The sequence below is a fragment of the Giraffa tippelskirchi genome, chromosome 4, assembly GCF_054371585.1.
Source record: "Giraffa tippelskirchi isolate mGirTip1 chromosome 4, T2T-mGirTip1v1.2.pri, whole genome shotgun sequence".
Lineage (NCBI taxonomy): Eukaryota > Metazoa > Chordata > Mammalia > Artiodactyla > Giraffidae > Giraffa > Giraffa tippelskirchi.
The window spans coordinates 44528211-44540647 of NC_137278.1; the positions used below are offsets into that span (position 1 = coordinate 44528211).

Below are 12437 nucleotides of genomic sequence, written 5' to 3' on the forward strand. Positions count from 1 at the left end.
TCTGTTGTGATCTCTCCATTTTCATTTCTAATTTTGTTGATTTGATTCTTCTTCCTTTGTTTCTTGATGAGTCTGGCTAATGGCTTGTCAATTTTATTTATCTTCTCAAAGAACCAGCTTTTGGCTTTGTTGATTTTTGCTATGGTCTCTTTTGTTTCTTTTGCATTTATTTCTGCCCTAATTTTTAAGATTTCTTTCCTTCTCCTAACCCTGGGGTACTTCATTTCTTCCTTTTCTAGTTGCTTTAGGTGTAGAGTTAGTTATTTATTTGGCTTTTTTCTTGTTTCTTGAGGTGAGCCTGTATTGCTACAAGTCTTCCCCTTAGCACTGTTTTTACAGTGTTCCGTAGGTTTTGGGTTGTTGTGTTTTCATTTTCGTTCATTTCTATGCATATTTTGATTTCTTTTTTGATTTCTTCTGTGATTTGTCAGTCATTCAGCAATGTGTTGTTCAGCCTTCGTATGTTGGAGTTTTTAATTGTTGTTCTCCTGTAATTGACATCTAGTCTTACTACATTACTTTATCCATTCATCTTTTGATGGTCATTTGGGTTGTTTCCATGTCTTAACTACTGTAAATAATGCTGCAGTGAATTGACATAATGATTTCATTTCCTTTTAATAAATACCCAGGAGTGGAATTGTTGGATTGTGTGGTGGTTCTATATTTAATTTTTTGAGGAAACTCCATACTGTTTTCCATAATGGCTGTGCCAATTTTCTTTCCCATGAACAGTGCACAAGGGTTCCCTTTTTCTCTACATCCTCACCAGCATTTGTTATGTGTTGTTTTTTTGAGACCAACCATTGTAACAAGTGTGAGATGGTATCTTATTGTGGTTTTGATTTGTATTTCCCTAATGATGGTGATGGTGAGCACCTTTCCATATGCCTGTAGCCATTTGAATATCCTCTTTGAAAAATGTCTATTCATATCTTTAGCCCATTTTTAAATTTTATTTTTTGCTAATGACTTATATGAGTTCTTTGTATATTTTGGATATTAACCTCTTATCAAATAGATGATTTGCAAATATTTTCCCCCATTCAGTAGGTTGCCTTTTTGTTTTGTTGATCAGTTTTTTTTAAGTGAGTCTATAATTTTTAGTTTTAGCTATAATTAGTGAAATTACTTCCTTTTTCTAAAAATTGAAGTATAGTTGATTTACCATTTCATATTAGTTTCTGGTATACAGCAAAGTGATTCAGGTTTTTTGTATATATGTATACATACACATACATATATATATTCTTTTTCAGATTCTTTTCCATTATAGTTTATTACAAGACATTAAACATAGTTCCCTGTGCTATACAGTAGGACCTTGTTATTTATCTATTTTATGTAAAGCAGTGTATATCTGTTAATCCCACCTCCTAATTTATCCCCCTTCTCTTTCCCCTTTGGTAACCATAAATTTGTTTTCTGTGTCTGTGAGAAGGACTTCCTTTTTACTGGGAAAAAAAAGCTTGGTGCTATGAACAATGAATCATGATTTTACTAGATTTATACTCAGTTTTACAGTCTTTCCCTTAAGAGAAATTTGTCGATTTCAGGTGATCTTTTTTGTATCCATAAGGGAAAAGCTCCTATGGGCTATGTAATTTAAAAATAGACAAAATCACTAGAGGTTACAGGTGCTGTGTTGTGAATTTCAAGCTGTTACATTTGGAGCTTGCTGCCAGCAAGTGTCTGGGACAGATGAGTGTCCAGTAGGACTGTCCTTGTCAGAGTCTCACTGAGGACAAAGGATATTTGTTGTGGCATATTACAGTCTCTCAAAGTTATGGGAACCCTTAACTTACTGATTTGGATATAATTTTATGTAACACTTTTCACTTTAAGGGATTTTTTTCCCTCACATCCCAGTTTCAACTTTAGGGGAGAAAAATGATCATAAGCTGTTCTACATTACTCAGCATAAAGTGATTGACTTTTGCCTCATAGTTCTCTCTGGCTCTCTACTGCAAGTTTTACGTCCACTCGTCTGGATATATCTACCCAGATTTCTCACAGGCATCTTATATTCATCTTGCCACAAAATAGATCTTCCTCTCTGGGTTCGTGTGTTTGTTGGGCTGCAATTTAGATGACTGGAAACCACTTTCTCCCCCACTTTTTCTCAGTTCTCGCTGAGACCTGAGAAGTTCCTTTCTAAACAACTTTTGGATCTACCTTTCTCCGTTCCTGATGGTGAAATGTGAGGTGAAGCTGCTGTTATTTTCTGTCTGAGTTGTTATTATGGTTTGACTGGTTTTCTTGCCTTGCTCTTTGCAAAGCCACTCCTTCTGTCTTCTCTTTGCCATTCCCATTCCCTTGCCACAGTGTTCACCCCAGTAGCGGTGACAATCATCCATTTCACTGGTGCCATTTGTTCGCATTTTCAGTAAATGATATCAAGGGAGCTTGACATTGGCTTCTCCAAACAGTGCTGCCAAATGGGTATTCTTATATTGCAGAGGAAGAAACTGAAGTTGAAAGAAAGTAAATAACTCTTAAGGTCTATAGTTAGTAAATGGAACTAGGAACCCAAGTCACCCTGCTTCCAAATGCTTAGCACTAAGCTGTCTTGCTTTGTCCCAGAAGATAAGTCCACAAGTCTTAACATGGTATACCGAATCCTCTCTTATCTGATTCTTGTTGACCTCTTTAGTTCATCAGCCACTGCACGCCTCCATCCCCTTCTGTGTACACCCTTTACTTGCAGACTGTACCACACCACTAGTTTCAAACTGGAAATCTTTTTTTTTTTAGTATTTATTTATGTATTTGGCTGTGCCAGGTCGTAGTTGCAGCACTTGGGATCTTTGATCTTTGTTGTGGCACATGGGATCTTTTTAGCTGTGGTGTGCGAACTCTTTAGTTATGGCATGTAAACTCTTAAGTTGCAGCATGTGGGATCTAGTTCCCTGACCAGGATTTGAGCCTGGGCCCCCTGCATTGGGAATGCAGAGTCTTAGCCACTGGACCCACCAGGGAAGTCCCTCAAAGTTGAAATCTTTATTCAGGCTGTTTCTCAACACCCATATAACTTCTTCGTATCTTTCCTCTGACTCTTTCAAGACTTAGTGTAAAATCACTTCTTGCACTGTGTCCCCAGGTTGAGTTGCATGCTCTTTGTTTTGTGTTCTTTTATTACCCTTTGTACATTTCTGTCTTCATTCCTATATATTGTGTGGAAATTATCTGTTTAATGCTCTCTCTTCTCTTTCAGCTAGTCACTTCTAAAGGTATTGGTCAAATCTTTGTGTTGCTAGCACCTAAGATAGCATACAGCACAGAGGGCATGTTCATCAACATTTGTTGAGCCCGAACTGGACTATTTCTCCCTGAGATTAGCCCAGGCCTAGAGTACTACCCTAACATAGTAGTGATGAGTCTCAGCAGTAAGAAGCAGTTCTGTAATGCTGTGAATTCCCGGTCTTTCTAATCACCAGAGAAAATATGGCAAAATAGTGGTGTGTGTGAAATTAAACCCTGTAAAGAAGTGTTAAATATTGAAAGCATAGGTTAGTTTCATAGCTGATATTTTCTTCAACCAACTTCGGCCAACACATATGCTGTCCTCTCCCCATGTATCTCTACCTCCCATGAGGGCTTGTCACAAAATAAGTAAGTCAGTAATTATTATATAAAGGAAAGAATTGCTATAAAGTAAACTTAGGCTTATAAAACTAAGTATTTTTTTCCTCTTCAAACTAGAGTAGTGATTGTAGACAAATTACCTGAAGAAACAAAGATAGTTTGTTTTTTGCAGTATCTTAGATACAAAAACAAAATAATCATTCAGTTATTTTAACCACTTTTATTTCATAGTCTTTACAGTTCTTTTGCATGGTGAAATTTGAGGGGGACATGTTTGTTTTAAAAAAGAACAGTTATACATGATTCACCTTGATATGAAATATTAAAAGATAATAAATTCTATATACAGAGTGACTGGCAGTGACTCACCATTGTTTTGGTTTTGTTGACATAAATTGGTACTTTTTTTCTTTCAGTTACTATTACTGCTAATTAGCAGCTGTTATTTAATAAATTCACTCACAACGGTATGCATTACCCATTTATAAGTGTTAATTATGGTCTTGCTGCTGTTGACTTATCCCCCTAGCAGAGTTAGCCTGTGATCCAGGACAGAACAAACCATGTTTTCCTATTTCCTAAAAATCACAGGATTTATTAACTGAATATGTTAAATCAGATTTTAAACGAAATATTGGGGCTTCCCTGGTGGCTCAGCTGGTAAAGAATCTTCCTGCAATGTGAGAGACCTGGGTTTGATCCCTGGGTTGGGAAGATACCCCGGAGAAGGGAACGGCTACCCACTCCAGTATTCTGGCCTGGAGAATTCCATGTACTATATATATAGTCCATGGGGTCGCAAAGAGTCAGACATGACTGAGCAAAACAAAACTATCTATGTTTTGTTTGGTTTCACTTTCAAACCAAATATTAAACAAACATTAAATCAAATTTTGAATCAAATTCAGATGAAGGCTTAAGAGCAGTAACATTGACTAGTATCATGTAAATCTTTTATACCTCATTTGCTTAAGTCAATATATTTTTAGCATATTGAGTTAGGTCTGGGGTTTATTTCTCCTGCTTTACAGTCTTTGGGGCATTGTTCTCAGGTCACTTTCCCATGCCTTTCAGTTGCCCAAGGCTTGTCTATTGGTATTCATAGCCTCTGGTTGCATTTTTACTTACTTGTCTAAAAATCATCATTCACAGTGGGTGCATTTTGGCAACAGTTTGAGTGCTTCTTTTTCAGTTTTCTAGAGTGTCAGAAAATGCACTAGTGATAGTTTTATCCATTGTAATCAGCCTTTGCCATTTTGGTTTCTCCCATGGAACACTAGACTCGAGGGTCCTTTCTTATGCTGGAATCCCTGGGTTAGGAAAATATCTGACACTGCATTACTGAAGTCAGGCTTCAGGCTACCTTGGATGACCACTACCACTTAGAGGAAGCAGCATGGTAGTGTGAAGAACACCCAGGAAAGGATTAGGAGACTTGCTTTTCCCTCTCAGTATATTCTGTGACTTTAAGCAAACCACTTAACCTCAGGAAGGGTGGACCGAGTATCTTGGTTTCCTCTTCTGTGTTAAATTTTGGGGTGAGACCGAGTGCTCTTCCACACCCTTTTCAGGATGGGATGCCATTAGTGCATTGGGACTGGGCCATTCCTCCTCACTTTCCTTTAGTTCCAGGTTCAGATAGTGATTTTTGGCCCTGTGCTAGTTCATACCCACTCATAGGAGGTAAAAGTGGACTCAAGTCAAGGCACTCATGTGAACCTCAGTCATCTTGTGAATCTGTAAAGCCTGTGGTATCAGGAGCCAAGGCACTCGTGTGAACCTCAGTCATCTTGTGAATCTGTAAAGCCTGTGGTATCAGGAGCCATGGCACTCGTGTGAACCTCAGTCATCTTGTGAATCTGTAAAGCCTGTGGTATCAGGAGCCATGGCACTCGTGTGAACCTCAGTCATCTTGTGAATCTGTAAAGCCTGTGGTATCAGGAGCCAAGGCACTCGTGTGAACCTCAGTCATCTTGTGAATCTGTAAAAGCCTGTGGTCTCAGGAACTGTGATAATTGATTTGCTTTAGGTATGAGAGGGTCATCACGACTCCCACGGGCCCCAAAGCCAGGAAGTAACCCTCCGGAGATTTGAACCCAGTTCTAAATTCATGTTTTTCCTGCTGTATCCATTGCTTCCTCCACAGAGTAAAGATAACAACATTGATGCTTTTATCTTCTTCAGTGGATTAGAGACATCACTTATAAAGAGTAAAATTTATAGTAGGCACATAAAGAACCCTCTGACAACTATCACATGAGCTTATTTTCTTACTGATTTTTTTTTCAGATATCCTTGAACAGTCATGAAACAGTACAGTGTAAAGAATAATTATAGTTCAAAACTCATGTGACCATTACCCATGTTAACAAATATAGCATTAGAGCATTGCCAGTACCCCAGAAACGCTGTGTGCCCCGCCCAGATCAAAACTCTTTCCCCTAGAGGTAACCACCATTTTAACTTTTGAGACAAGCATTTCCTTGTTTTTTTTTTACGGTTTTACCACCAATGTACCAATCCCTAAGCAACATAGTTTAGTTTTGCCTGTTTTGGGTCTTTTACACTATGCATACACTTTTGTGGCATGCTGCTTTTGTTCAGTGTTGTTTGTGAGGTCCTTCCATGTTGTAACACATAGCTAGAGTTCGTTTTCTGCTTTATTTAATCTGTTATATGAATGCACCAGAATTTATTTATCCATCTAGTGTTGATAGATATTTAGGTTGTTTGCAGTTTGGGGTTGTTACAAACAGTACTATTCTGAGCATTTTCGTGTCTCTTTGGGCACATAGGTTGGAGTTTCTCTAGGCACGTACCTAGGAGTGGAATTGCTGGTCAGAGGGTATGCATATTTTTCAACCAGCTGTGATTATTGAATTTAATTTTCACTGGAGCTTTTAACATTTTTAATGGAAACTTGAAGTCTTTTGTCCTCCTCTAAAAAGGTTTGTCTTTCCTATAGAAAAATGCAAGAACGGCAGCAGAAAAGCATTATTCTAACACTTTAAAAGCACTAGGAATATCTGATGAGTTTGTTTCAAAGAAAGGCCAAAGTGGAAAAATATTTGAGTACTTCAGCAATCAAGAGATGAAAAATTTCACTGAAGATAAAGAAAGGTAACATATATAAGATGTCTGAATGGTTAACCTTTGAAAAAATTCTTACTTGCAGGAAAGCATAAAAATCTGTTCTATAAGATTTTAAAAGGTGTTTTATCTAATGGAACATATGTGAGCTGTTGTAAAACATACTGACATTTTAACATGTTTGATGCTTCAAAATATTACATGGTGATGAAATATTTTTTAAAGTCAAATAATGTAAATTTCTGACATAAATAATGAAAACAATAACATGCTTTCAAATGAAGTTTAAAGAGTCAATCTTTACTTTCCCAATTGGTACTTTTATAGATTTTTCTTGATAAATTGGAGCTTATACACTGAGGAAGACTGGCTGCAGGATGACATACATTGCAGAGGGTTTGTTTACCTTTAAACCAAATCATTTTTCCTTTGAAAGATTGATAAATTTCTTCCTCTAGCTTTAATGAAGAAGAAAAAATAGAAGAAAGAGAGAATGGGGAAGAAAATTATCTTACTGATACCAACAGCCAAGATTCTTGCAAGGAAACAGATGAAGTCAGTGAAGAGAATGGAGAAGAGAAATGTGTTGAAGAATAAAACTGAGTCAATCGGTAGGGTCGCCTCTCTGTGCCCCTGCTGTTGTTGGCAGCATTGGGCATCAGAAGCTGTGCTTGTGGTGTTAAGGACATCTCTGAGAACCCGTCTGTTATGTGCAGGACTCTTGAGCGAAGTCCTCATGTGGCCTGAAAAGGTCAAATCCAGCTAGTGGGTCATTTGATCATTTAGAGTCAGGTTTTGCCTTCCAGTTTTTAAAATCACTATATATGGTCTGTTTGCAACTTTGATCTTCTGTTTTTAAAAAATGTTTGAGAATCACAGCTGTCACAAACTGATTAGATGTAAAAGTATACATCACTTCATTATTTTGGGTGGAAAAATTGCTTAGCATTGAGAGTAGAGAGAAATATTGGCCTTTGGTGATTTGTTTGGAAAAAGTGTTCTGGAAAGCATGAATTGAAAAATAAATATTTTTAAATTATACTATTTGCTCCTTCTTTTTCTCTTCAATACATCTCACAAAATGAATCCTCAGTTATTTTACTAGGTATTTTAAGTTTCTTATCTGAGCCATTTTTTAAAAAGTAATAAGATGTAGGAAAAAATAGATAACTTGCACATTTACATTCATTTATGTACTGAGAGTTACTGTTAAATTATCTACACCATCATCACTTTTTCTTTTACCTACTTTCATTACAGTTTATTTTTGAAACATAAATTATTAAAAAAGTTTTATACTAGTTTTTTAACTGTTTATTATGACAGGTGGAAATAATTGTAGCATCTGAGTTATAATCTTAATTGGAATCAAATATCACCCCTGTTTTATAGATGATGAAATTGTACATAATAACTTGTTCAGGACAAGTCTCCATAGTAATTCAGATTTAACCCTTTAATACTGAACCCAGGCGTGTGCGACTTTTTACATGCTGTTGTAGATACTTGTCTTTCTGTGCATAATGTCAATTTGATTTTATGAATCTTATTTTGCTCTTTGAGCAAACTTTTGCTGTAAAAATTCAAACCAGTCATAAAGATGTGGTTGAGTAAGATGTTTTTAGAAAAAAAGATCTACCTCCTTTAAAGATGATGAACTAATAAAGGTGTGTGTAATAGCACTGTTTACCAACTGGCAATTTATGCCTTAAACTACAAAAATGAGGTGATTTTTCTCAATTAAGGGTAAATGCTTACTCTTAATTCCTTTCCTACAGTTTGTGTTAAACTCATTATCATTAGATTGAAAACTCTCCTTGAGAGTTGGCACTAGTTAAAAACTCATCTTTCTATTCCTTGAATATTTTGCACAGGATTGTCCATATAGTAGGTACTTAATAAAGCCTTGAATAAATAGATTAATATAGTTTTAAATTTTACTTATAATTACTTCAAAATGAGGACACATAGATTGAAAACATTTCCCTTTCAATTTATTGAGAACCTGTTGAAATGCAATTCACAAATTGTAACATTTAAAACATAACTTGCTTCCTAAGGATTTACTCCGCATTCTATTTCTTCTCAGTTTTTTGGGCAGTGTATAGGACTTGGTTTCAGGACCAAGCTTCATTTTTCTTTAAAAATGGGAATCGTATGGTCTGTGGGGTCGCAAAGAATCAGACATGACTGAGCAACTTCCACTTTTCTCCACTTTACCTATCTTGGATGGCTGTGGGAAAGGCTGGCATAAATACAGAAAAGTTCTTTGTAAGCTAGGGTATTCAAGTGATAGTGTCAGAGGACAGGACAGTCCTCAAGAAACTTTTAACTAGACATTCTTTTATTTAAATGAGATACAAAATTATTTAAATATTATTTTGTTAGAAATTATACTTGAACCGACACATATAATCATGATGGTGTGATCACTCACCTAGAGCCAGACATCCTGGAATGTGAAGTCAAGTGGGCCATAGGAAGCATCACTGCGAACAAAGCTAGTGGAGGTGATGGAATTCCAGTTGAGCTATTTCAAATACTAAAAGATGATGCTGTGAAAGTGCTGCACTCAATATGTCAGGAAATTTGGAAAACTCAGCAGTGGCCACAGGACTGGAAAAGGTCAGTTTTCATTCCAATCCCAAAGAAAGGCAATGCCAAAGAATGCTCGAACTACTGCACAGTTGCACTCATCTCACATGCTAGTAAAGTAATGTTCAAAATTCTCCAAGCCCGGCTTCAGCAATAAGTGAACTTCCAGATGTTGAAGCTGGTTTTAGAAAAGGCAGAGGAACCAGAGATCAATTGCCAACATCTGCTGGATCATCAAAAAAGCAAGAGAGTTTCAGAAAAACATTTATTTCTGCTCTATTGACTATGCCAAAGCCTTTGACTGTGTGGATCACAATAAACTGTGGAAAATTCTGAAAGAGATGGGAATACCAGACCACCTGATCTGCCTCTTGAGAAACCTGTATGAAGGTCAGGAAGCAACAGTTAGAACTGGACATGGAACAACAGACTGGTACCAAATAGGAAAAGGAGTACGTTAAGGCTGTATATTGTCACCCTGCTTATCTAACTTATATGCAGAGTACATCATGAGAAATGCTGGGCTGGAGGAAGCACAGCTGGAATAGAGATTGCTGGGAGAAATACGAATAATCTCAGATATGCAGATGACACCACCCTTATGGCAGAAAGTGAAGAAGAACTGAAGAGCCTCTTGATGAAAGTGAAAGAGGAGAGTGAAAAAGTTGGCTTGAAGCTCAACATTCAGAAAACTAAGATCATGGCATCCGGTCTCATCACTTCATGGCAAATAGTTGGGGAAACAGTAGAAACAGTGGCTGACTTTATTTTTTTGGACTCCAAAATCACTGCAGATGGTGATTGCAGCCATGAAATTAAAAGATGCTTACTCCTTGGAAGGAAAGTTATGACCAACCTAGACAGCATATTCAAAAGCAGAGACATTACTTTGCCAACAAAGGTCCATCTAGTCAAGGCTATGGTTTTTCCAGCGGTCATGTATGGATGTGAGAGTTGAACTATAAAGAAAGCTGAGTGCCGAAGAATTGATGCTTTTGAACTGTGGTGTTGGAGAAGACTCTTGAGAGTCCCTTGGACTGCAAGGAGATCCAATCAATCCATCCTAAAGGAGATCAGCCCTGGGTGTTCATTGGAAGGACTGATGTTGAAGCTGAAACTCCAATACTTTGGCCACCTGATGTGAAGAGCTGACTCGTTTGAAAAGACCCTAATGCTGGGAAAGATTGAGGGCAGGAGGAGAAGGGGACAACAGAGGATGAGATGGTTGGATGGCATCACTGACTCAAAGGACATGGGTTTGGGTGGACTCCGGGAGTTGGTGATGGACAGGGAGGCCTGGTGTGCTGTGGTTCATGTGGTCACAAAGAGTTGGACATGACTGAGCTGCTGAACTAAACTGAACTGATATTTGAACCACTTACTATTTTTTCTTTATAAATTGAAGTATAGTTGATTTACACTATTATATTCATTTCAGTATACAGTGTAATGATTCAATATTTTTATAGATTATACTCCATTTGAAGTTATTACAAAATAATGGCTATATTTCCCTGTGTTGTACAGTATATCCCTGTTGCTTATTTATTTTTTACCTGGTAGTTTGTGTCTCTTATTAATCAACTCTTTCCCTATCTTCCTCCTCCCCCTTCCCTCTCCCTACTGGTAACCACAAGTTCATTCTCTATATCTTTGAGTCTGTTTCTGTTTTGTTATATAAATTGCTTAATTTTATTTAATTAACTTATTTTTGGCTGTTCTGGGTCTTCATTGCTCTGAGTAAGATTAGTCTATAACACTGTCTTGAAAGTAGTTTTTTTTTTTCCCCCCTTGGCCACATCACATAGCATGTGTGATCTTTGTTCCCTGACCAGGGATTGAACCCTATTGGAAGCACAGAGTCTCAACCACTGGAGCCCCAGAGAAGTCCCTTAAAAGTAGTTTTTAAAATGTAATAATTATTTTTAAAACTTCTGCCCCATTAGAGGAAGGTGACTGAATATGGTGTCTTATTTTGGAAATGTTGGTTTAACACTTGATGATAAAGCAGTCTGAAAGATGGTTCTAAGTTGAGTGTATCTCAGCGATGGGCTTGAATGCCCGTCATGCTGAGAAAGATACTGCATAAGACTCAATGCTTAGTATTCAATATCCACATATGATGAGGTTTGCTATTGATCACAGTGGACATAAATGCTTATTTCAATCACCTGCTATAACTTTGAATTTTTTGGCTCACTCCAAGCAAGACTGGTTAGACCATCATTGTTTTTGCCTTCTTATGTAGCTGATTAAGAGCTCATACCAGGTACAGGAGAAGCGCTCTGATATTTTCCTGTCCCTTTTGCTTGTGTTAAGAGTATTAGCCTCAGTCAGAGGTGTCTTTGCAGGATTTTCTTTTAAAGCCACTTGTCTGTTTTGTGAGGATTGGTTTTGGAAAGCTGCTGATACAATCTGTGAAGCTACCTGCCAGGGCACACACAGCCTGAGGTGCACAGCCACAATAGTCACAGGAACAAAAGTAGAGGTTGTGTCCCGGACTGGCACTTGGCTGTCTGAGGACTGGACCACGTGAAAAGCCAGGGACAATCCACACAGTCAATTTGGTAAAACTTTTATTTCTTTTTTAAGAAAAAATGAGCAGAAATGTTCTAGTAGTCACTTCTTTCCACACCAAATGGGGCATCTTGCTCCCTCCTGCTCCTGTGTGCTTCCCACTTCAGAAATACTGCTCTGGGTCCCTGTTTCCTCTTGCTGAGGTCAGTCATTGTGGCTCGATCCAAGAGTGATTGTAGGGATGGGGTCACCAAGGCAAGTAGGGCAGAAAATAAAGAGCCGGTTGTTCAAAGTCAAGGAACACACACGACACGTATCATCAGACTTGCTGATAAATGCACTTTGCAGTGAGTCGAGTGGAGGCAAGGTCAACCAGAACTCCCCGGTCCACCACTGCCCCCACGTCCAGTGATACATAATTGCAAGGCTCTGTGTTCTTGCCTGGAGAATCCCAGGGACGGGGGAGCCTGGTGGGCTGCCGTCTATGGGGTCATACAGAGTCGGACACAACTGAAGCGATTTAGTAGCAGCAGCAGTGGAAAACTTTAAAAAAAACCATGCCAGCGTGCTTCACGGCACCCCTGGAGAGCTGAAAGGAACCTGCTGATTGAATCAGCCTCAAGGAGGGGACGAGTTATGACTAATGTCCT

The 12437-nt window shown here is 38.0% G+C and overlaps 1 protein-coding gene across 5 annotated transcripts in view; it reads left to right on the forward strand.

Annotated features, from left to right (window-relative positions):
* The window catches only part of FAM161A (FAM161 centrosomal protein A), a 29829-nt gene extending 22115 nt beyond the window's left edge, over window positions 1-7714 (forward strand). For 3 of the 5 annotated variants that reach the window (XM_081588452.1, XM_081588448.1, XM_081588450.1), the window contains 2 exons: window positions 6551-6705; window positions 7134-7714. In XM_081588452.1, the coding sequence (XP_081444578.1) occupies window positions 6551-6705; window positions 7134-7272 (294 nt within the window). In that variant the 3' untranslated portion in view covers window positions 7273-7714. Of the gene's footprint in view, window positions 1-6550; window positions 6706-7002 lie in introns of all 5 variants that reach the window. The other 2 variants (XM_081588449.1, XM_081588451.1) reach the window with 1 other exon arrangement.
* Window positions 7715-12437: the final 4723 nt, after the last annotated feature.